The sequence below is a fragment of the Melospiza melodia genome, chromosome 27, assembly GCF_035770615.1.
Source record: "Melospiza melodia melodia isolate bMelMel2 chromosome 27, bMelMel2.pri, whole genome shotgun sequence".
NCBI classification, from domain to species: Eukaryota; Metazoa; Chordata; class Aves; order Passeriformes; family Passerellidae; genus Melospiza; species Melospiza melodia.
The window spans coordinates 7,845,163-7,869,958 of NC_086220.1; the positions used below are offsets into that span (position 1 = coordinate 7,845,163).

The following is a 24,796-nucleotide window of genomic DNA, read 5'->3' on the forward strand; positions in this document are numbered from 1 at the left end:
AAGGACCTCCTCAATGAGATGTTTGGAATATAAAACCATTAATCTTAGGGATTTAATATTTATATTAGTGCTTTGCCACGTACCATCAATTACCTGCCTCCCCAAAGCACATTCCCAGCACCTTGCAACAGCTCTTCTGCCACTTGCTCCTCCTGGCATGTCCAAAATTTTCCCCTCTGAAAGCACAGCACAACAGAAAACTTCTGAAATGCTCCTGGGATTGTGGTGGGAAAACTGAAGATATAAAGCAAGTTCTTATAGCTCTGCTGCAATTGGTGCCAGTGGTCAGACTAAATGAGTGATTTCTTCCTTAGTTTAAAAAAATCTACCTAAAAAGGGCTGAGGACAACTTCCTAACAAGTACAGTAATACTGTGCAAAACCATTTGACCTCCTCATCATTTCCAAACCAATTGTTTCCTCCTGGGGAAGATGCAAAAGCAGAGTCAGTCCTACCTGTCCAGCTCTGTGCTGCTGGAGCAAAGGGATTTCCCTGCAAGGCAAAGGGGGGGATCCCATGGGGACTCCTCTGGCACATCACCCATGGCAGGTGTGAAGCTCTGGCAACGTGAGACAAGACCTGCAGCTCTCAGAGGCACAACACATCCATTTCAGTGCTCCCAAAACTCCTCTAGCCTTTCTCCTCACCAACGGTCTGTGATTTTTACAGACTTTTGGTGCTCATACACAGGTAAAGGAAAAAAAAAAACCCAACAGTTAATGCTTGAGAGATCAAAAGCTCAAACCTTATTTCTTACACAGCATCTTACAAGGCAGGGGAAGAACTGCCAGGGAGCTGCTCCTTAATGAAGGCAGCAAATCTTTGTTTTGCCTCTGGAATGTTTAAAAAGGACAAGAGGCCAAGGAAGAATGGGGAGGAACCTGTTGTGCTGAGGGCAGCAAAGTTCCAGCCATGCCAGGGTTACGAGCACAGTAAGCACTGGCTGCAGGAGCATTTGTTCTGGCTTCTTTGGTTGTTAAGGCAACAGTGAAATTGCTGCTCAGGAGACCTGGGAGTTACTGAGATTGTTACCAAAAACCAATGACTTTATTGCACAATCCTGTGAGTCACCTCTGCCAGCCCTGGCACTGAGGCAGCAGCACAGCTGGGGACATGTGACAAGGGACTTTGCTGCTGTTTTAAATCTCCAAGGTGTTGGAAACTATTCCAGAGAAATCCTGGTGTGTTTTTTTAAAGCAGTAGTTGGCAGAGTAATTCCCAAGGTAATTTAACTTCCTTTTGCACCCAGTTCTGTGGCTTTCAGAATCCTCCCAGTTCCCTTCTTTAGTGAATTGAAGCCAGGATGGAGCAGTGGGTTTGCACTGAGCACTTCCTGCACTGGGAGCTGCTGGAGGAACCCTGTAGCAGGGAGTTTTCCATTTTTCTTTCTCACACCCATCTTTATTGCTTCTCTGTCCACACTGAAACTACAGTTTAACACTGGATGTGGCACTCAGTGCCATGGTCTGGCTGCCAAGCTGGTGCTGGTCTCAGGGTGGACTTGATGATCTCAAAGGACTTTTCCAGCCCAGTTAACTCTGGGATTCAGCAGGACATAGCATGATTTTATTTTTTTTTTTTTGTTTAAAACAGTATCTCAATAAATGTTGTGTGCTCAGTAGTCAGAAATGTTGATTACAAACAAGATTGTGTTCAGAACTTTGAGCCTGTGTGTATAATTTGTATATACTTTAATCCTTCAAGGTAATGCTTCTTGTGTTGTCTGTGTGAACTTGAGTTGAGCTGACAAGAAATCCCTCAAGAGGCAAAAACAGCCCAGGCAGACCCTGGGAAAAACAGATCATTGCCAAAGGGCCTCCAAGCAGGAGTGAAATAGAAACTAAAACTACTTACTGTGTTAATTATTACCATGGAACTGCAATGAAATGTTTCTCATGTCACAGCCACACACCACACCAAAGGAGTTTACACCATGTTTAACAACTCTGCTCTCAGCCAGTGAAAGTTGAAGTGATTTCACTTGCCTATCTCTCATTCTCAGTGCCTGCAAAAAAATTGGCCACAATTAAGGTGCTCCCAGACAAGAAACAGTGAGGGTGTTCAGAGGAAGCAAAGTGTTTCCCATAAGGTACAAACATCCTGCATTATTCTATGAGAATATTTCTGTTAAACTCTGTTAAGGAGCTCTCAACTTTGGGATTATTTTGCACACCATCCTGCCCTCCCCACAGCCTGTCCTCATTGCTGCCTTCTCATTCCCAGGGGGGTGAGGGAAGGAAGAGGAGACACAGGAATTCCTGGAGCCTCCCCTGTGCCACCGAGGCTCTGGGCACACCTGTGAGCAGCAGACCCACCTCAGACATTCTCAATCCCCTCCAAACTGATCTCTCCAGCATCATTTTGTTTTCCTTGTCCCTTCCCAATCCAAACCACTGTGCCTGCAATGTCACTGCTCAGTGTAACAATGGGGAGGGGCAGGCTGGTGTCCATGGAGCAGGAACTGAGCCTGCAGGAGCATCCCTGTGCTGAGGAGTGGCCAAAACATCTCCCCCTGCCAGGCCATGGAGAAAGCAGAACCTTTGCTCAGAAATGACAGACACAAATGGGCTTTGGTCAGACAGAATCAGGGGCAGGTTTTACTTTTCACATAATTTTCTGTATTAAAAAATACATCAGTGAAATCTGTTACAGGCAGGGACAGGACTACCGAGTACACAACGTCAATAGACTACTTTCTGATTTTATTTTTGTTAAATTACTTTTGTAACTGCTAAAAAAATAATAATAATAAAAAAAAACAACCAACCAAAACAAAACAAAAAACCTGAAATATTTTTCAAGGCTGTTGATTTTCATCTCTTGAAATTTTAGTGACAAGCTCAAATATCAGACCCTTGTTACAGAAGATGGATAACTGACCAGAGCTAGATAAAAACCATATAATTCTCCTCTTCAAAAATAGCTTGGGTTTCCAGTGAATTTGTGACCACTGGTCAGCAGAAACACACACCTAGAGCTTGAGAAAACAGAGATACAGACAGTATCTGATAATGTCCTGTCCTCTAAACACCACATGGGAGCTTTACTCTTCCAAAAGACTCAGTAACAGCCAAGCCTTAAAAAAAAAATCTCTTTCAATTTCCAACACTATGACTAAATCTCTTTGGGTGGGGCGGGATAAAAACACACATGGTCATTTTCTACCACAGTTCTGTAGTCAGAAGTAATACTGCATCCTTTGTACAACACTGCCCGTGTTGCAAAGGTGGAAAGAGAAAGAGAGTGTGTGTATTCCTGTTTGAAATGACAAAGCCCTCTCTAGATTTGCCTTACAAAAGAATCAAAACCATAGGAGTAGGGAAAGAGGAGAAAGGAAAGCTGCCTTAAGGGAAATGAACTTTCCACGCACCACAGTATTCACTGGGTTATATGGACAGACTGCAGAGCTACTGGGCTGGGAAAGGAATTCTGCACAGAGCCCAGGACATCCCTCCTGGACATCCCCCAAAGGTCACTCAGAAGTTTGACCTGCAGCACCTCTTCCAACACAGCTGGAGTTGGTGTGAGCCTGGAGCTGGAGTCCAGCCTCGTGTGACCAGTTAAGAGCAGCCAGAGTTGTCCCTTGGGATGGCCAGTGGCTCCTGCCTTCCTAACATTTGATCCCAGTTTTCAAAAAAAAAAAATTATAAAAGTGTAGGTGTGGGTGTATTTATAACGGAAGGTGTCTGTTTGTCTCAACCTCACCCCTTTCTCTCGGATCCTCTGGAAGAGCTCAAGGATCTCCACGTGTTCCTTGGCAGCAAGGGCTGCCAGCCAGCAGGCTGGGAAGTCACCTGAGCCACAATCTAGCTCTCCATACCCACCAGTGTGAGGGTAGATTTTACACAACCATTTTTTTTTCCTTAGAAAGATCTCACAACTTTTCAAAATCCTAAACAGATAAAGGATTTATGCACCAATCCAATGGGTGAGTTCCACTTGGATTTGTTCTGAGCATTGATCAGTGCTGCAGGACGTTGGGATTTGCAGCTTACACAGCTTGCTTCCTTTGCTTCCTTCCAGTTCCAGTTTGTACATCCACTGTGGTACAAAATCTGCCTGTAGGTGATGTTATCTTGGCTTATTTGATACACATTTTCCAAAGGCTGGACGTATTCACATTTTGGTGCTTCTGATGTGTATTCAAAGGAAAATACCCCACTGCAGTTAGTCTGATAACTCAATATCAGAGTCCTCTGATTTGACTTTGGCAAGTTCTTCGTGTACCTCCCTCACCATTAGAATCCTTGTTAACATGATGTCCAAGGTTCCTGGGTCTATTGGCAATGTGGAATACCAAATGGGGCTGTTGGGAACACAGGAGCGCTCGGGCTGCAGGTAGAACACATCACTCCTCTGCTTCACACTTTCAGAACTGCCAAGGCAAAGGAAACAAGGCTTAGGATGCATTTACAGTCTTACCAAAAGTTTAAGAGAGAATCAGCAAAGAAATCAAAGTTACATTGGCATGGCAACACTGTCTCCACCTTCTTAAGAGGGAACAGTTAAGTTGTTTCCAGGTCACTCAGCCTTAGTTGTTTATAGAAACAAAGAAAATCAAAGTAACTTCTGTACAGCAGTGGTTCTTCAGTGTCAGCCAATTAATAGTAGAATGATAAATGGATTTCACATGCAATCTCTGAGTTAAACTGGCTCTGGGATTCCAGAATTGTTGGAAATGGCCTCAAGGCTTAGACTGGATATCAGTGAAAATTTCTTCACTGAAAGGGTTGTCCAGCCCTGGCACAGCTGCCCAGGGCAGTGATGGAGTCCCTGTCCCTGGAGGGATTTAACAGCCATGTGGATGTGGCATTTGGGCACATGGGTTGTAGTGCCCTTGGCAGTGCGGGGGAACAGCTGAATTTGATGAGCTTTGAGGGCTTTTGGAACCTAAATGATTCTAAGGTGGTGTTTAAGAGTGAGTAAAACCAAATCCCAGCTTGCCTGGCCATGCTGCAATGCTGAGCCCATCTGCCTGAAAGCCTGACTGACCCCAAGGCAGCTTCCAGGCTCTGGTGGGGTTCCAAGTCCCTCCTGCCTGGTTTTGGGATAAAAAACCAAAACAGAAAAGGGAATTGGTACTGCTGCCTGCACCACTACAGAGGCTGAGCTATGGAATATGATGGGCAGCAGGAAAATGCTTCCCCAGCCCAAGAACAACTAAAAGCTTCTAAAAATGTGCCAGTGAAGGCCAGGAAGGTAAGAAGAGGGAGAGAAAGAGTCTGGACAGCTGCCTCTGCCTCAGGAATGGGATATTTGTAGTGAGCTCAGTAGATCCATTTCTGAGGGTGATTTATCTGAGTTTCAGCTGACACTAATGAGATGCTGTTTCATTTTACATGTGTATTTCCTTTGAAGAGAGAAGAACATCACCTTCCACCTGCTCAAGGATCTAACTGAAGTTTATCGAGAAACAGGAGAGAAAAATGATTTATATCTCTGTCCTTGCTATAGTCTCCTTCCTAACTCCTAAACACTAGTTAATCTCACATCTCAGCAGGCAAAATTTATCAGTTTTACCACATTCACTCTTGTCCTGTACTCTTTCAGAAGGAACATAAAGTTCCTTGGGTATTAGTTATAATCTCCTCACAAGGATGGTGTATGGGAATTAAGGGAGAGAGAATGCCATGGGCACTGTAGTAATGTCTCACATTTATATCAAAGAATTTATTTATTTAAAGAATACATCTCTCTCTGTAACTCTGTTCTTGACTCAACATCAATAACAAACAAACAAAAAAGCTCTTTGGGGGTCTCAGAGCAGTGCTGCTGTTGGAATTCCTGTTCTGCTCCCACTGAGGGACTGGGAAAGCACAGGCACAGAAGGTCTGAGTGGGCTCCTTGCCCAAATGCCTGTTCCAATCTACACACAGACCAAAACTCAAGTTCTGTCACTCACCATTTTGATAAGTAGAATTCATAAAGTCGGACTGGGCACCGGAGGGGATTATCTGTGTTTTCAGCCATTTCCACTGCTGTGGGAACCTCCTCATCTTCACTGCGTTTCCTCTTGCCTACTGATAATTTATCTGGACACACAAAAATGGCATCACAGAAGCTCAGTGAAAAGCAGCACCTTCAGAAACAAGGCCTGGTGTCTCAGCCCAGCACCCAGTGGTGACTCTGCAGCACCCAAACCCACTCCTTGAACTGGTTCTGTCACATGTCACCATCCAACCATGGTCACCTGTGTCATCTGCTGGGTGGGCAAGGACTGCACATCCTACAGGCCAGGTCCACATCTAGAAAACCCACAAGAACTAGCAGGAAAATATGGAGGATAGAATTTTACTTACTAAGACAAATTTATGTAATGCACTGGAGCTATGAACTGAAGAAGCCAAAAGGATCAAAGACTTCCCCTTCCCAAGTGCCAAAATTAATTGAGAACAAAAATTTGTGTGTCTTTGCCTCTAAGTGCAAGCCCTATATTGTTGTTCTCCACTGGGGCAGCTTGGTCTGCTCCCCACACAGACCCAGGACAAATATGGGAATTAAAAAGACACAATAAATGTCTGGACCTGCAAAACCCAAGATAATGAAGTGCTGAGAGAAGACCTTCAGTAAAGGCCTTAAACTCTTGCAGTATTAATAGAGCTTTATGCAAGTTGAGGATGTTATGAAAGACTATTAAACAAATTTGCAGCCAAATCTGTGACTTTAAGTTTTTCCTGGGTGCCTTGGCTCTTTGAGAATTTCTCTTGAGAGCAATAAAAAATACTGTAAATGTATTCAGGATAACAGCATATGAGAATTTCTCTTGAAAGCAATGAAAAATACTGCAAATGTATTCAGGATAGCAGCATATGCAGAACATATTTCTCCCCAATCCTTTTAAAAAAAGAAGCAGACAACACAAAATCACAGAATTCTGTGATTCTGTCATTCAGACCACACAAATGTGACTGCCCAAACACCAAAGATCAGAGAGCACTCACCTGATTCTACCTCTTGTTTTTGAAAGGGTGGGAAAAAACGTAAATATGTCATCTTAGTATTATACTTCAGAGTTCGGGTGCGCCTCATAACGTGGGCAAAGGACAGTTTCAGGTGCTCACTGACATTCTTTAGTTGGAAATATTTGGTGTTGAAGAACAGAAGAGTGTTCAACAAAACGATGGGGGAATATGCACCCAGCTGCTTACACTCCCACAAGTGTTCCTCTTCAATTCTTGAGAACATATAACCTACAAGGAATGGGTAAAGAAAAAAGAAAATAGTTATTTATGCATATAAATCTTTTTTCAGTTAACCTCTATTCATGAAGCACATATCAAATCAAATTCACACCTATCATCAGCAACTGTAATCCAATAAAACCAGAATATTGCATGGGCAAACATGAGAGGGAGCATGGAGAACCAAGCTGTGGAACAGCATGATCTTCCAATACATGAAGAAAAGGATAAAAAGGAGCTGCAGACACCAGCAGATTCTCACTAAGTTCTAATTTCACTGTATTAAACCACAGCCAGCCAACTGCAACATGTAACTCCTACAATGTGAAGTATGAGTTTAAAATGTCCCATTTTGTGTATAAACAGCCCATTGTGATTATCCTAAATCAGGAAAGGGAGATGTGGGGGCTTAGAAGAAATTTGTTGTAAAAAAAATATCACTGGGTGCAGCAAACTATAGGTAATTGGATTATTTCTGTATGAAATAAAAAGTTCATTTTTCTAAGTGAAAAGGCAGTTTTGGAGTTGCCAATATTAATTCAAATTTCACTGATACTCTAAAGATGTTGTGTGCTCATAGGGCTGGTGTTCAGCTCTATAAACACCATAATCAGGCTTGAAAACCAAATAAAAGTATCTGCAGAATTTGGGAAGACTTAATTTGGAGTCGAGACAAGATTCCATTGATTTGCTAATGTGATCCCCAAAGTCACCAGGAGTATTTCCAGCACTAATAGGGAAATATCAGTGCAGCTGTACACAGATTTTGCAGTACCTCACCTCAAATACAGCATTAAATTCTGGCTAAATTCTGGCTAACTTTTTTTCTGTATGAAAAAAAGAGCTGAAACTTGAGGGATGAAGAAAACTAATGTGTTGAGTGCCAGAATAGAAATATTTTCTTTCTAAGGATTGATCAGAGGCAAAGATACATTTAAGAGTAGTCATAACTGGTAGAAACAGATATAAAATCCATGGTGTAGAGAGGGGAGACTAATGTGAGAGCCTCAAATCACATTCTCTTCCTGGCCCTGAGAAAACATTAATTTATGATACAGCTTTGTCATGCAGCTATATAAAACAAAAGAATTGTCCTACCATTTGGAAGAATTGTAGGTTCCCAGATTTTCAGAAGTTTTGTAAGTTCAATCATAAACCTGGAATAGGGCTCGGTGAAAATGTTATCTATTCTACCATTCTCAAACAGGTACTACAAGAGAAAAAAACAGAAAGAAAAACAGTTTATGATTATAAAACATTGTGAGAAGATACAGCACATCAAATTCTTTTCCTTTCTTATCTCCCAGTGGCTTATGGGGCCAAACACTTTGGTGAAATCTCCATAAAACAGCAAATCAAATTTCCTGCAGGGACTGGGATCACTCCAGTATGAAAGGAGAGGCTCAGCAAGAACTGTGGTTAATATTTCAAGCTCTAGAGCTGTTTTCTGTAAAATCATCTTCCCCTAAATATTTTTAAATTCCTTTAAATATTATTCTGCCTATAAAAACCAGAATAGTTATTAAGAATTTTTCTGTTGAGATGAACTTTACATGTTAATACCTCCTGACAAGAGACAGAGGCTGCTGAAATTGCTCCACTTGCAGCACCAAGGAAGAAAAGTTCCTTAAACTTTTCAAGGAGCAGTTTAAAAAAGTTTCCTAAAAGGAGTTTGTATCAATGAATAAGGCAAAACTGTGACACAAAAATCCCTGATACTCTGAGAATTTATCAATGGCCCTTTGAATTTTAACTCTTTCTACATTTTGTCCAAGCATAGCAAGGAAAAAAAATTAAGATAATTCCATGTCTAATTAAATAGGCTTTATGTCAAAATAGCTTTTGACTCTTAATCTCAAAATGAGTTTCAGAACAGGACCAAGCAGGCTGTTCTAAAGGAAACAGAAATGTACTGAACATGGAGTTTTAAACATAAATTAGCTTTATTCTAAGTTTGTACTGCTACTGTAATAAGGACTTACTACATTATTTTTAGTATTTACTAATTACAATACAGTTATTCCCAGTGTATTTTCTCTGTAAATATTGCCAACACAACAGGTATCTGTCTTGTCTCTGAGAATCCTTCCTGGGCAACCTCTTCCACATCAAGTTATATATTGGAAGAGCGCTGTGCAATTTTTTTAGATCTAAACCATTCCATCTTAAAACAAGAATTTCTGAGGTGCAAATCTTTCCTAAACATGAAAAATGATCCAAAAAGTTCCAAATCCAAGTTCTTATGTCTAGGTAGAAACACTCAACATCACACTCCTATAAGGACAGAAGAATTTGGTCACTGTGACCATATGAAAATCCAGAAAAAATGGGTCGGTCATATGTGGGACTAAAGCAAACAATGAAATTCTTGCCTCCTCTATAAAGCCCAAGCTGCTCTGTGGGGCTGTGGATGTCCCATAAGTGACCAGAGCAGTTCTGTATTCCTCAGGAGTGCCCCAGTCCCAGAGTTACCTGCTGAATTCCAAGGCACAAGTATAAGATGCTGTCAGGGTCGTATTTTTCTCCGTTTGGTCTCCGCACCTCTTGAATAAACTGGCACAACCCAAAACTCAGCTCAGCAAATGTGCAGGAGAGAATGTCCTCCTTGAGCTTCACAGGATGAACTGGGGTTGAGGAAATGATCAGAAAAATTAATTCAGCACATTAAATAGTCCCATATTCCTTATTATTTCATGTAGGCAAAACTCCTAAATTCTTGTCTCATACATGAATTACCCTGTATGATTAAATGGTGAATTCCTTCCTATCTGTTGGCTGAGAACTGAATGATTTGGCCAATAAAACCCAGACCAGCTGCATGAGCAATCACTGTAAATGCTACAATGAGTACTGAGGCTGCAGGAATTTGGAGTCCAGACATGTAAAAGTTTGGGAGTCTGCTGAACCCAAAATGTGGGACAGCAATGGCTGCAATGAGCTCGAGGCTGATAAATGGGTTTCACCCCTCCAGCAGGACTCAGGGGAGTGAGAGACTCACTCCAGCATCAGAAAAAGACCCAGAGTATTTCTAACCATGAGTTGAGTGCAGCAGATCTCACTTCTTAAAGGAAGAGCTCAATGGGACATGCAGGTTTGGAAAGGGAAGCAGCACAACCAGGAATTGATTGATGAAATGATCTGCAATGAAATCACCAGGCTTGGCTGCTCCACACCTCAGAAATGCCTGCTTGGGAATCTTTCTGGGCACAGTTTCCTGGAAATTACTGTAATATTTACTTCCTTAGCCTCAAGAAGAAAATATAGTAACTCATGTGAATACTCCTCTTCTGGGAAATAAAACCCAGCTGTTCTCATGAAGTGATAACAAAAATTCCAAGTAAGAGATGGAAAAGCAGATCTCATCCTAACTAGAATTTTTCCCTTTGCAGGTCGTTCTTATCAAAGTTCTGCCATGCTCAGTTCTTTAAACTGCAGAAGTATTTATTATGCTCAATTCTATTCCTAATTTAAATTCTCTGCTTGACTCTGAAAATTTGCCCACAAAACTCAGTGCAATGATGTAAGATCTGAGACCAGGGAAAGGGGGAGTTAGACACTGCCAAATCCCAGTTCTGCCGGGCTTTTGTAAAAAAATAAATTAATAATTGGAAAAATAAACAAAATGGTATTTAATTGTCATTGTTATCTATCCCCTCTGTGAGACATGAGGAGTAATAACATTTCAGGCAGGTTGCAGCACAGAATGGGCAGACTTTTGAAATGTTTCTTTCCAGCTGTGAAGCCTAGAAATAAGGTGTTAAGATTTTGATGTTGGATCAAACAATTTTTTTACAGCAAACAGTTCTGCTGACCAACAAATACTTTGGGAATGTGCCAGCTACAAATAAAATGGATGGGGCCAAGTTGGTGCTGTCAACTTAGAATTATGGCCTGATAGATCTGTAATTTCATGGTTCTATAATAGCTCAGAAAAGCTCTGCAGCTGCATAAAGCATCTGTGCTGCAAATGAAGAACTACTGCATGCAAAGGAAGGCAATGTGGAGATTTCTAATGCTTTAAAGACTTTTTTTAAAGGAAACAGATCAATTGAAAGTGTAATAGTTATGATTTTTAAATGCATGGAATGATGCAAGACAGAATTCTATAAAATTTGTTTTCTACTAATGGGCACTGCAAAACTCAGTGGCATCTACTCCTAATTTTCACCTGAACAATGAATCAAACCAAATGCTCTTCAACTAAGTATTTCTGTTTCCGCTCAGAGACAAATTTACCTGAAAACTTCAGGTCCCCTTGTTCCTCCTGTGCATTTTTCCATTGGACCCAGTTTTTCCAGGCATTTACCCCATACATGTATTTGAGGGTCATCCCAGAAACAGAGCAGCCAGGGTAGGAGCCCTGCATCAAACCCCGGGGCTCCACAGCAACCACCGACTTCTTCCGTCCCTACAGGCAAACAAAGACACCCAAACAAAGCAGCATTTCATCAGCTCCTCATCCATGGATGGTTAGATTAGTGGCTATTTCAAAATGGAAGGGATTTGTGTTGTAGAAATACTTCCTTACCCTTCTTTTTGGCTGGGGGAAGCCATCCCTGTGTCTCCGTCTCGCTCGTGAACGTGAATGCAAACCCGGTCCTTTACTGAGAGGGTCAAATGAGTCTGGAGTCAAATCAACACCATGAAGAGTTTAATCACATGATTTAGCAGCCCAGGTAGAAGTGTCACTGTCACTGAGGTACTATGGGACACCTTACAGCTGACAATCACACTTGTATATTCAAGTAATCCTGGCATTTGACTAATTTAGCAATCCGTGCATTTGCTGTTTAAAGATGGTAAATTCTCAGTAGGACAAAAAAGCCCCCCAAACAGTGGGTGCATTTATTCAGACAAATATCTTAGCAACCACTCCACATGGATTATACCCAGGGATACAGAAATGATTAATTCAAAGGAGGTAAGACAGAACTTCCTGCTACTCCTGTCAGAGGTTGTCTTTAAAGACAGCAGTAATATTCTAACAATAGTAATATTTTATAGATGTGATCAACTACTGCAGCTTTAAATATCCACTGTCACTAGATGAAAATGCACAAGCAGGCTGCTGGGACAATGTTCATGCAGAGAACTGTGTGTGCTTTTATAAAACAATGAGTTTTTCTTCACATGACACCGACCTGATGGGAAATCTGCCTCCAGATCCTGTTCCACATCACCTTTGGAGAATGGCTTGAGCTCTGGATCAGGCTCTGGCAGGGCATTGGATCTTAAGGTGTAGTGATTCAATTCCTCCTCCCAGCTGTGAGGAGTGGACACTGCCTCTGATTCCAGATCTCCACTGTATGTGCTGCCCTGGTCTGCAACGAGAGGGACCACAGGCACCATGTGCTACAGGAAAGGCAGAACCAGGAGGTTGCAAGAAAAGATGCAGCAGGATCAAAATCCATTTGGAAAATAAAGAAATCTGACTGACCTTTCTCAAATATCTTGGGGTCCAGGAAGAGCTCGTGCTCAGATGTTTGAGATCCTTTAGAAAAAAAAGGAAATCTGTATCTACACATGGCTGACAGTTTGCACAACTGATATAAAATACTTTAAACAGCAAAAATCTCTGTATTAGGTGATAACATGAACACACATGCTGTGCCTTCTCCTCCACTGCAGCTCTCCTAGCAGCTTTCTACCTTGCTTATGCTATTGCAGGGGAGACAGAAATCACAACTAATGTAGGTTTGCTTTTCCAAAGGCTTGCATCCCTCCCTGTTTGTTATCCAGTAGGATATTTTGTTTATCTCTTTCCAGCTCGTTTCACTTTCATTACATGGATTGGTCGCTCTCTAACAAACTCTGACCTGCCTCACCCTCCATAAAAAGCCTGATAGGAAAATTTTCTTTCAAGGCAGCTGCTCTGTCTTCTTGATTTTGACTCTTCCTTCTAACACATGATATACTGATCTGGAGGTTTCCACCTCTGGTAACCTGTCCCTGTCACCACAAGTCAAATCAGCATGTAGAATGAGGGAAAGGGAAATTCTGTGGTGAGAGGACCTTCACCTCACTGCATTTCATATCCTTTTTAAAACCACCACCTACCACCATGAGAGTGTGTTTTATCTCTCTCTGCATCTTCTGCAATCATTTCTGCCATCTGAAGGAGATCAGCTTCAAATGGATTAATGGAAACCTTTTCCTTGTTTTCCTGAATGTTTTCAATGATCTTATCAGCATTGTCCGGGGTGGTTGGGATGAGCATGGGAACTGGTACCTATGGAACAGGTGGAAAATGTCAGAACATACTTAGGGGTGAAGGGAAACAGCAAATACACCTCAGGAGGTCCCTCCATTTAGCCTTATGTATATTTTAGGACTACTGAAATGAAGTTAAAAATAACTCCAGACTGGACAGCTCTGTACTTTCTCTACAATTTGATAGTTCTGTGTGATAATGTTAAACCAAATATGATGTAATAAGGAGGGAAATGGCATCAAAGACTCCAAATATCACTTGCATGAGCAGAAAGAGCACCCAGTGACACAGTGAACCACTGCCTTCTGTAGTGAACAGCATCATAACTTACACAGAACTGCAGCATAACTTACAGGTATTGGCATTCCCAGGGGAACTGGTGTGTACTGGGTGTAGAGGTGGAGGGGCACTGGCACAAACACTGGTACAGGAACAGGGACCACAATGATCTGGGGTTGGGCAGGTGCTTCTTCTCCTTCTGTTATAACAAAAACAGACCAAAAATGTTGGAAAATACCATACAACAACCTGAAAACTAGTTAAGGTTTAATTATACATTCAAAAATACTCTCTGTTACATAAATCATGTATTCTCTCTCAACTGCAGTACAGACAATTCCAACAGGGGTAGGAGATCACACACCCACCTGTCTGGCATTCTTTGTTTTGTGTGTGAGGTTTGCAGGAGGTGGCCTTAGTCTGGGTGATTGGCTTACACAATAAAGCTTTGTTTTTCAGAAGCCTGGGTGGTTTTGATGATGGGAGCTTTAGGGCATCTGTCTGGGTACTTGCCTGTTTGGAAAACACAAACGAGGGTCGAGTCAGTATTGGTTTGAAAGATAACATAAGACTAGAGTTTGTTCTATACTAGGGGAAGCTGAACAATTTAAAACTGTTTTTGCTGATAAAAATGATCATTTAAAAACTACTGCAAAATAAGCTTGCCTATTTGGTGCTTTCTGGTCTCCATCTTAATTTAATTTGATTCAACAATAATGCTGTTTAAAGCTAATTTTGCTAATAAAGCTTATTTTGTTAACAGTGCAGTGAACAAATCTGCAAGAATATTTGGTTTCTGTAGTCAAATAACTGCTATAAACTTTTGACCTTGGAATTTTACTGATGGCAGAGATATAAAGAGGAATTATATTAAGATACTTTTGATGACTAAAAGTCTGCCTGATACAGACACTGATAAAATTGAGTAAACTAATGTGAAACCACTGAAAGCAAATAAATGTAAAAAAGGAACAGCAATGCTGGCAGCAGCAGTATCATTTCCTGATACACACAGACTGACTATTCATGCTTGTACTAATGTCCTGCTAACTGTAATTTGCAGTCATGCATTCAAATAACAGGATCTGTTTCAAGAGGGAAAACTCATACTCTAATTCATAAATGACACTCCAGCTCAAAGCAAAGCTGTCAATCTTCCAGAAACTAAAGCTACATAAAAGCATCTCTGATTTTAGGAGAGTTGCAGGATGTTACAGCACAAACCTCAAAGAGCTCAGGAATAGGGACTCTCAGAGTTATCCCCAGATAAGTGGTGACAGTGGCTCCCCACAGCTCTGTCACCACACTGCCAGGGGGTGGGAAGGAAAATGAAGCTGCAGGAGCTTGGTCATGTCAGTCCCAGCAGCCCAGGCTGGTCCTTTTGCTCTTCTATCCCATGTCTGGGCACAAAAGGCAGCCTCAAGTGCAGAAACCACACATGAATTACTTGGGAACCACAGACACCTCAAGAGCTACAATCTGAGCTACAATCCCAAGAGCTACAGTCTTAAATTTTGCTTTAAAACATCCAATCTGTCAGTGGACACAAGACTTTTGTACCATCTAAGTTCTACCCATTTTTTTTAAAGCATCCACAAGCTGGATGAATTTTAGTTACAAAATGATAGTGCCAAAGTCTTGGATACTTTACTTGTTATTTATACAATCTGAAAAGTGAAAAAAGTCTTGTAAAACTTACATCTCCTATTGTTTTTGCTGTCACAGTAGGGACTGCACCTGTGAAGGAAAAAAACCATACAATAACATGTCTACTTCTCATCAAGAACAATAATCCATATTCTGCCAAGGTCAAAAAAAAAGAAATCCAATTAAAACTCATTCCCTGATGTATGTACATAAATTTAAGTCATTATTTATCCCTAGATAAAGGAAGGACAAAAGCAATCATCTGCAGTGATGTGAAGCATAATGAAGAGGTGGCCGCTGTTCTCAGTAAAATCCCTGAGCAAATATAAATGTTCAGGAGTAGAGATGTAAAAGTACAGGCATGGTATTCAGCTGCCTTACCCTGTAAAACATTGTTGGAGTTAACAGTAGGCTGGGCAGCTGGGGTGCTTGCAAGGGACACCACGTTTGCTATGACAGGGGTTGAGTCCTTTCTTAAAGAAGGAGGGCCTGAGGAGGAGGCTGGTGCCATGGAAAGGTTTGCTGGACACAGTGGACAGAAGAAAATGAGAAGAAGCAGTAAGATAATTGAGAAAAAAAGCATTTCTGAAACAACACCCACCCTTGAGATCTGTCTCCAGATGAAAGAGGCTGCTGTGTGAGAAGGGGATGGAGGTGTCAGGTTGCAGCATTTCAGTTTAAACAGGAGCTAGTTCCACAAGCAAATCAAGCAAGAAGGGAAAAGAGCTGCCACCAATGTAAGCAGCAGATTGCACCGAATTGAAACAATGTGCACCATGGCCTAAAAACTGACAGTTCATATTTTATTGGGTTTGGGTATCCTACTCTTGCAGCCACTCAGTGGGAAATTATGCCCTTCTTTAGGATCAGTGATATTCCTGCTTTTCCTTTCCCTTCCTGTCTTTGAGGGCCTTTCATCTCTTTGTGTCTCTACAGAAACTCACAGTTCATATTCCTGTGGGCTTCATTCCTACCCTCATTCCCATTCCACCTGCTCAAGGAAACAGCTACAGCACTTGTACACCTTGGGATTGATAATTCCCAAGAATCAACACTTAATGCCACAGAAATGGGAAGTCTTCATATGCCTACAGACTGCACAGAAGTGGCTGGTTTAAGTGCATATATAGGAGTCTGTATTTAAAACCCTTAAGTCTACTAATTTCATTGTTAAAAGAATATTAACATTCTACCATATCTTCTTGGTGTTATGAAGACAAGCTAGATATTTAATATTTACCATGTCTGCACTAAGTATCAGTAGATTTTACCCCAGTGAAGCAGGTTTTTGTTTCATGAAAGTGACTGAAAGCAAGTGGTTTTGCTTCATCTTCTTGAAAATTTGTTTGGTACACAAAGCAATTGCATTTCACACCTACAGAAGTTTGAAATAGTCTCAGGCAAGAGTGATTTAAACCAGAGCCCACTCAACAGCAACAGAAAAGCTCCCCAGGAGAAGACAGATCTTAGAGAGTTCACTGAAGTGAATTTGCAGATAAACATCCATTTCACTGCCCCACACATCAAAAGGCAACACCATCCTCAGGCTGCTTTACCTGTGTTGTTTGGGAGTGGAGGGTCAGGAGCACTTTGCTGTTTACAGAACAGCAGAATACAAAGCAGATTGCAAAAATGCTTCATCTCCCCTTGCCACTTTATGGACTCGTTGAGTTTACCTTGTCTCTTACAACCATCACACTTTGCCATCTAGGAAAACAGTGAGGGAGAAATTGAGCACATCTGGAACCACCAACAAGGGGTAGAGGCATAAAAACCTAGAGGATGTGAGAATATAGCTTACCTGGTAAAACAAAACAGTGAATTTGGACATGCACTCCTCTGAGCAAAACTCCTCTGTTTTCCCCCCAAAGTGATTCTGGACCAGTTTGGGGGAGGTTTGTAAACAGTAACTGCACATTTTACAGTGGTTTCCCCAGCGCTTGGACAAGTCGTGTTTATAGAGCAGTTTACAGACTAAAAGAAAACAGCAAAAATATTCTTTAATACCAATATGATAATCCCTCAGCACTCCTAATTCCTGTACTAAGTGATGTCTGTAATTATTCATTGAAATATACCATTAAAATGTAAAGTGTGAACAGGGTTCTGTGTTCCTAAACATAAAAACCAGATTCCTAACTTTAAAATATTAGATTTCTTTTAGCATTACTGATAATTTTTAGGCAAAAACACTTGTGACTTGATTTCTTTGAGGCAGGGTTTTGCCCTTTCTTACCTTCACTACAGAATGTTTTATCTATGCCTGAGACTCTCACTGTCTCCTTGATAATTTTCTCAAACCTGCAGTATTCACACAAAGCCATCATATTGCCCTTCTTCTTATATTCATCACAGCAGGTCTTCCCACAGAACTGGAACATTTTACCCTGCAACACAGCCAGAATGTTTTGGTTTCAGTGTTTGAATGAGTCACATCCCAGATAATACATTTAAATTGTTAATAGAAACGCAGAAGAATATTTATACCCTTAGAAATCAGCAACAGAGCACTGGCAGATGATTCTCCCCATTTAGTTTTAAAATAAAGCAAAATTTCTTGCAGAAAGCCCTCACCAATGGTCTTTGTCCTTGTATTAAAAGGTACAAGAGACAGGGATGTGTTTATTTAGACAGGCAATTGTTTGGTTTGGGGTTTTTTTTGGAGTTCTTTTTTTTTTCTGGTTTTAAGACCATAGAGATAATATCAGTATTAATTTGATATTGGTTAAAATCAGTTTTAAAAGTCTCCACAGCAGGTCTGTGCAAGCAACAAAGCAGTACTGACAGATCAGTGCACATAAACAACAATTTTTTGACTTTCTGTTGTGAAAAAAGAGCTTTGAAGGCCCTGATCTTTATTACCTTGTAGTCAAGCAGTTCTGGTTTGGTGGCAAATGATCTGTTACAGTGGTGACACTTGATTTTCACAACAGAACGAGTAAAGGTGACCTGCTGGCACTGGGCAGCCAATCTCTGGAGCCCTGCTGCTGCTGGGCTGCTGGTGGAGCTGGGGGACACAGTTGAGGTGGTGCCAGTGGCTGACACTGTCCCCGAGGGGATGCTCACAATGACCTGGCCCTGAGACAGGGGCACCACTGAGGAGTTCAGCCCTGTAGGCTTGTTGAACAGATTCTGTGGGAAAACAAATAAATAGGCTTTACTTTACAAGGTTACATCTCACACCTGGGTATTTCCACCATCAATTTAGCATTCTGTTAATTCAGCTAAAAAGAAATCCTAGAATGTCACACCTGAAAAGCTACTACACAATTGTAGCTGCAAAAATTTCGTATGCTCCCATCTGACATAGCCAAGTGATACTGAGGGTTTGCTGAGGTTTTACAGCTGTTGCATTGAACTTGAACACCTGAGGGTGAAACAGAGAAGAAAAAGTGATTTATGCAACATCAAGTTGTATTGCAGCTAATTTTGCACAGTGCATACAAAAACAGAGTCTGAGTGATGAGCCAAGGCACAGACAGAAGCCCACGATGATGTTTCCACAGATTCAGAAGCAGACACTGCAGCTGCTGTGCCTGGTGCTTGCCAGAAATTTAATTAATCTCCCAGTATCCCTAGGATGTCAGTAAGCATTTTTCTGTTTCCACATGAAAAATAGCTGAAAATGTTTGCCTAGCTCCATGCAATGTTGGGCAGAGGTAATAAAGCTGATCACCCCAGGGAACAAGGGCCAGGAGAGTCCCAGCACTGGAATGTCCACACAAGAGGTGTCTCTAGCTGGAAAACCCACCAGCTGCACTTGCCAGAGCAAAAATAAAATAGATTTAAGATTGGTTATCATGTGGAGTTCCCTAAAACCAAAATTGAAATAGCTGTACTGTCATTGCTACATTTATCTACAATAGAATGTCCTTTCATTCCCATCTCAGCACCTAAACAACACTTAAAAAAACCCTTAAAAAACACTTCCCACCCTCCCCAAAAGAATATCAGCCTTAACTTTCAAGACAAATAAAGCTGGGATATGAGCCACAGGAAATGAAGCTTCTATAGAAGTAAAAGGATGAGCTTACCTGAAGAAGTGACCAATTTTACTCTGTATGCTGACAAACAGTTAACAGAACAAAACAGTTCCATCTTCCCCAAGTTATTTGTGCCCTCCACCATCTCAGCTGAAGATCTCAGAGATTTACACAGTGTGCAGGGTGTAATTTTAGCTGACTTCTGTGGAAACAGGGATATTGCTTAATTATGTGAAACTTGGCATTTTTTATTAACCTGGAAATTGTCGTTAATATATAAAATACTTATAAAACGTGCTTGAAAGAGAGCTTGTTTTACAGCTGTGTTATTTATGGTGCAGATTCATTGATCTGAGCTGTGGTTTGAGCACCTTCCCAGGCCACTTTAACCAGTACCAGGCTCTCTGGGTACTGCAAACACTCCTACAGGTAGCAGCACAGATCTGCACCCTGTACCAGACAACTTCCAACAATTGCTGAGGGGATTGACATTTTGCTTATGTTTTTTAATGCATCAGCTCTGTAGATAAACAATATTCCCACTGAAGAGATGAGGAAACAAGGAACAGGGAGAAGCAGGTGCCCTGATGATGTTTGATAGCAAAATGAGAAAGAGATCCTTATTCTAGTAATAATCACAGTTTTCAGTGTGTGGTCTACAAACACAGGAAAAAGCCTGATTTTCATAAATACATTTTCTGTGTTTAAGATTTTTTTAAGGTCTTTAAGTTTGGAAAAAACTTTGAGAATTAGTGCACCAAATTATTTTAATATGACAGCCTTAAAAATGCACTTTGTTCTACCACCAGCTATTCCAGCTCTTCACAGGACAGAACAGAATACAAGCTTTTAGGGATTTTAAAACACCCACAAACCTCCAGAAACTATCAGAATGTACCTGACAATTGAGTTGAATACTATTTAAAAATCAATTAAAAATAGATTTGACTTAATCTTATAAGCTTTGAACATACGGTATTTTCAAGAGAATTATCACATATGGGGTTTTGATGTGTGATATAAAAGCAGCATGAAAATGTTTCCAGCTTATTTAATTTTATCTCCAGATTTGTTTCAGAGGACAACTAATTCTGAAGGCAATTTTCTGGATGAAATACATTTACCATAATTTTATTTTTTTTTAATTCATTAGGCCTTTCTTGACCTAAGTGGCCTGGATAATGGGACAGCAGAGTCAAGGCATAAAATGAAGTTCCATTCTTTTATCAGAGGGCAATTTTTCCTAAAGTAATTGCATTAGAATAAATAATTCCAAAATAATTGAGCTATTATAATAAATTAAGGTTCTCTTAAATGCTCAGGTCTTCAATAATAAAAAATAAATATGAAAAGTTTAAAATTTAAAATAATAATTATTAACTAATTATTACTTTTCCTTTCCACTTAATTCAAAAGCTACAATTTAATAAAGAATACTCTTTAAGGAGCATCTCAAGGCTGAAAACAGCCACAAGAGGCTGCTGCTGGAGGGTCCCACTGTGTCTTCCACACTGGAATTGTCTGGTAGCTGGTGCAGTGGTGATAAAAAACCAGAGCAACACATTTGAGCAAAGATTAAGCAGCAAATTATGATCCCTGGAAGTGTTCAAAACCCACTTTGACCTGTGACACCTTGTGATATGGTTTAGTGGGCATTGGGTATTTGGTTGAAGGATGGATTTGATGATCTTGGAGGGCTTTTCCAACCTTAATGATTCTGTTATTCTTGAAATGACAAAAGCAGTTACCTTAAACCAATACGGTAACTGAAATAACCAAACAGTAAATTGGGTGTTTCTTAAAACACTTATAATCTAATAAAAAATGAGATGGATTCTACTTTTAGTATTGTAAAACTATCTATTTTTTAGTATGTCCAAATAGAGAATCATGGAATCCCAGAATGTTTTGGGTTGGAAGAGACCTTAAAGCCCATCCTGTTCCACTCCCTGCCATGGCAGGGACACTTTTCAATATCCCTGCTTGCTCCAAGCCCTGTCCAACCTGAGTTTGGACATTTCCAGGGATGGAGCAGCCACAGCTTCTCAGGGCAGCCTGTGCCAGGGCCTCCCCACCCTCACAGCGAAGAATTTCTTCCCAATGTCCACCTAAGCCTGAAATTTCTTCCCAATGTCCACCTAAGCCTGGAATTTCTTCCCAATGTCCATCTAAGCCTGGAATTTCTTCCCAATGTCCATCTAAGCCTGGAATTTCTTCCCAATGTCCATCTAAGCCTGCCCTCTGGCAGTGGGAATCCATTCCCCCTTGTCCCATCACATATACCTGCTTGTAACCTGTCACACATATGGAACTGCAGAATTTTTTGGACTGTCCCTCTATCTGCAGGATGTGACACTGGCCAGAGCCACTGTAGCAGTAGCCCCCACAATATTCACAGCAGTTCATGGTCAGGTTGTTGGCCGAGCGGAATTGGGAGAAGCAGGCGTCGCTGCAGAGCTTGTGCACCACGTTCTGGTAATTCACCTCATGCCTGATCTGCAAGGAAAGGAATAAACAGCAAGGACAGGAAGAATTTCTCTGGTCATCTCTGAGACAGTAAGTTGTGCTGAGCTAAAATTTAAATGAGGAAAACTGAAATTACCACTGCGTTCTTCTGGCACATGCTGCACTTGCTGGAAATGCTGTTGGTGTGGATAGTGACAATGGGTTTCCTTTTCAGTTCATATGTGGACAGACAAGACTGGCTGCAGAAATCTTTACTGAAGTCTGTGTTGTCAAACTGGGCAGTGATTACATCCTTTGGATTTAGAATTTCTCTGTGGAAAAAGAAAAACAAACACAGAGATAAAGGATTAATGTGAGATCCATGTCAACCTGCTTATTCTGGAGACTAAACATTCTCCAGGAGAGGGTGCATCCATTTAACTGAAACCTTGAATACATTAACTACCCATGTTTTACTTCATTTTAGGGATTCATAAATCTGTTTTTCTTTAGAAGAAATAATGCATAAAATACTTTTTGAAAAGGTACTCTTGTTAGCAATTTTGAGAGTGCAATGACATTTTGAAATGGCAGGTGGATGCTGGACCTTTTGAAACACAGTTTTTCATATTTGGCTCATTTAAATATAAAAAAGAGAAGATGCATTCTGCACCACAGAGGCTTTTAAATCTATGTGTGTGTAAAACCCAATTAAGGAAATGGAACTGCAAGCAGACAGACCAATTAACACAGAACAGCATCAGCCACCAATTTTTGAAGGGAAGCATAAGAGGAGCAGCACTACCAAAGCAGCAAGGGGCACAAGAGCAGAACTGAAGCCTTTCATTATCTGCTTGAATATCAATTATTAGTGGAACTAATAAAAGCACTGTCCTACTTTGAGCAGCTTGAGCAGGTTTTCTTGGTAGAAGCTGGTGGGCGAGAAGCTGGAATGGTGTATCCAGTGAGGCACAGTGTGGAGCAGAAGAGCTGGGTTGAACCTTTCCTCTGGTAGGCAGTTTGTCCCTTCTGCAGGATTTTTTTACAGCCAGAACAGGAAACCCGAACAGCTGTGCTTGGAACTGAGGGGAGCATTTTACTCATGCCAGAGGATGCCACAGCAGGCTGGAAACCTGATGACAGCTGTGGAACTAAAAAAAACCACACAGAGAAAACACAGAGTCAGTGTTCCAGATCCATTACAAAGAACTCACTGGTGTGCAGGGGCAGGCACAAGCTCATAGTTTTATTTGGGTTGTCAGGGTCTAGAGGAGAATCAAATAGCAGATGAACTCTCCACAAATACATGCCCTGGGCTGGTTTTCTGCATAGCAGATTTTTATAACTACTCTGAAGATGGAGAATACACTTTTAACATCCCTTTTGTGGAATCATAGAATGGTTTAGGTGGGAAGGGGTTTTAAAGATCATCCCATTCCACCCCCTGGCAGGAGCAGGGACACCTTCCACTATCCCAAGTTGCTCCAACCTGGCCTTGGGCACTGCCAGGGATCCAGGGGCAGCCACAGCTGCTCTGGGCACCTGTGCCAGGGTTTCCCCACCCTCATAGGAGAACCATTTTTTTCTAAGATCTAATCTAAATCAGCCCTCCTTCAGCTTAAGACTATTTAACACATTCAGTTCTCCTATGCATTTCACATTCAATTTTCCTACGCTTCAAAACCACAATTATTGTCTAATAATCTCAATTTTATTCTCTTTAAACCAAACTAGTTCTTCATTCCTACTGGGATCAGACACAGCAAATGAAATGCAGAGTGACCTGCAGTATTTGCAAAGGTGACACATTTTACAGATTTAAATGAAATTAGTCTTGCCTATTCCTTACCAAGAGGATTGCCACTGACTGAAAATACAGCACTGATTTTCAGCTCCCCTTCCTGAGATTTTGGCTGTTGGCCGTACTCCTAAAACAAAGGGAAAGAGAACAAACACACACATGTAATAACAGCTTACATGGTTCCATTCCTTCACAATGCTGCATTGAACCTCAGGGAAGAGTGGCTGTCCTAAGCCTGCTCCAAAGGCTGGGTGACAAGTGAGCAGCACAAACAGCTCCTGCTCAGAGCAAACCACACCTGAGGGGGCACAAATGGACAGGTGGGGCTGCCTGCTGCATCCCCCTCTGCAGCTGCACTCCAAGACACCTCAGAATTGAGTAAAACTTAAGGAAATCTTTGCTTTCCATTCCAACTTTCCAGCTGGAAGTGCCCCTGTTCTGGGAAAGAAGTTTTATCTTCACATAAAGGAGGATAGCAAGGAAAATAGAGCTGGGAGGGGAGAGTTCTGTATTAACCAGGAGTTAATTAAAATCTTGGAGCAGCCTAAGGTGAAGCTTTACAGCAGACCAAGGCTGGACCATCACAGTCCCAGCTCCAGCATGAAGGGAATCACCTCACATTTGGTACAGGATGAGAAAATCCCTGGCCAGCTGCTGCTGGAATAGCTGACATGCTCTAAATGACTGGCTGAGTCCCCAGCAGCTATTCACACTGCCAGCACATTTCCTGCCCCTGCTCTCCCCAGAAAACTGAGCCAGAAAGCAGCTTGGAACACTCCACATGGAAATCTTAATAGGCTGAAGAACATAATCTCTTGGAACTCCAGAGATGATAAGATTTAGCCTACTTCCAGTCGTTTGGGAGTAGTGAGGCATGATGTCATGTTATGACTGAGCTAAATTCACAGTTGCTGCCTGGCTGCCAGGGAAACCAACTCAGAATCACTAAGCAAAAGGAAGCTCTCCCTTCCCTGTGGCAGTGAAATGCTCCCCCAGCTTCTGCCAGCTCCCAAAATCCCACAACAACCTTCCACTGAGCACTCCTTCCTCTCACTCCTGTGGGAAAAATTGGAATTTCTATACTAGACAAGCAAACTATTTCTCAGCATGTTTCCCAGGAGACAGGCACTGGTATTCCTTGACCATGTGAACCATCAGACTGAAACAATCAAATCTCAGGTTGAGAAGCTCAAAGCTGGGTATGGGCATGCTGTGATGAGATTCTTAAGCACCATTTTTATTATTATTA

At 41.4% G+C, this 24,796-nt stretch overlaps 1 protein-coding gene across 8 annotated transcripts in view; it reads right to left on the bottom strand.

Annotated features, from left to right (window-relative positions):
- Window positions 1-2,569: 2,569 nt before the first annotated feature.
- The window catches only part of ZMYM4 (zinc finger MYM-type containing 4), a 38,975-nt gene continuing 16,748 nt past the window's right edge, over window positions 2,570-24,796 (bottom strand). For 6 of the 8 annotated variants that reach the window (XM_063177589.1, XM_063177595.1, XM_063177594.1 and 3 more), the window contains 24 exons: window positions 23,596-23,674; window positions 22,645-22,897; window positions 21,904-22,078; window positions 21,585-21,797; window positions 19,353-19,503; window positions 18,570-18,685; window positions 18,181-18,450; window positions 17,555-17,705; window positions 17,120-17,292; window positions 16,875-17,025; window positions 15,700-15,840; window positions 15,371-15,408; window positions 14,040-14,184; window positions 13,746-13,870; window positions 13,239-13,410; window positions 12,619-12,672; window positions 12,323-12,502; window positions 11,710-11,804; window positions 11,418-11,589; window positions 9,654-9,805; window positions 8,280-8,391; window positions 6,942-7,190; window positions 5,903-6,032; window positions 2,570-4,375 (listed from right to left, as the gene is read on the bottom strand). In XM_063177589.1, the coding sequence (XP_063033659.1) occupies window positions 4,168-4,375; window positions 5,903-6,032; window positions 6,942-7,190; window positions 8,280-8,391; window positions 9,654-9,805; window positions 11,418-11,589; window positions 11,710-11,804; window positions 12,323-12,502; window positions 12,619-12,672; window positions 13,239-13,410; window positions 13,746-13,870; window positions 14,040-14,184; window positions 15,371-15,408; window positions 15,700-15,840; window positions 16,875-17,025; window positions 17,120-17,292; window positions 17,555-17,705; window positions 18,181-18,450; window positions 18,570-18,685; window positions 19,353-19,503; window positions 21,585-21,797; window positions 21,904-22,078; window positions 22,645-22,897; window positions 23,596-23,674 (3,705 nt within the window). In that variant the 3' untranslated portion in view covers window positions 2,570-4,167. The remainder of the gene's footprint in view (window positions 4,376-5,902; window positions 6,033-6,941; window positions 7,191-8,279; window positions 8,392-9,653; window positions 9,806-11,417; window positions 11,590-11,709; window positions 11,805-12,322; window positions 12,503-12,618; window positions 12,673-13,238; window positions 13,411-13,745; window positions 13,871-14,039; window positions 14,185-15,370; window positions 15,409-15,699; window positions 15,841-16,874; window positions 17,026-17,119; window positions 17,293-17,554; window positions 17,706-18,180; window positions 18,451-18,569; window positions 18,686-19,352; window positions 19,504-21,584; window positions 21,798-21,903; window positions 22,079-22,644; window positions 22,898-23,595; window positions 23,675-24,796) is intronic. The other 2 variants (XM_063177590.1, XM_063177592.1) reach the window with 2 other exon arrangements.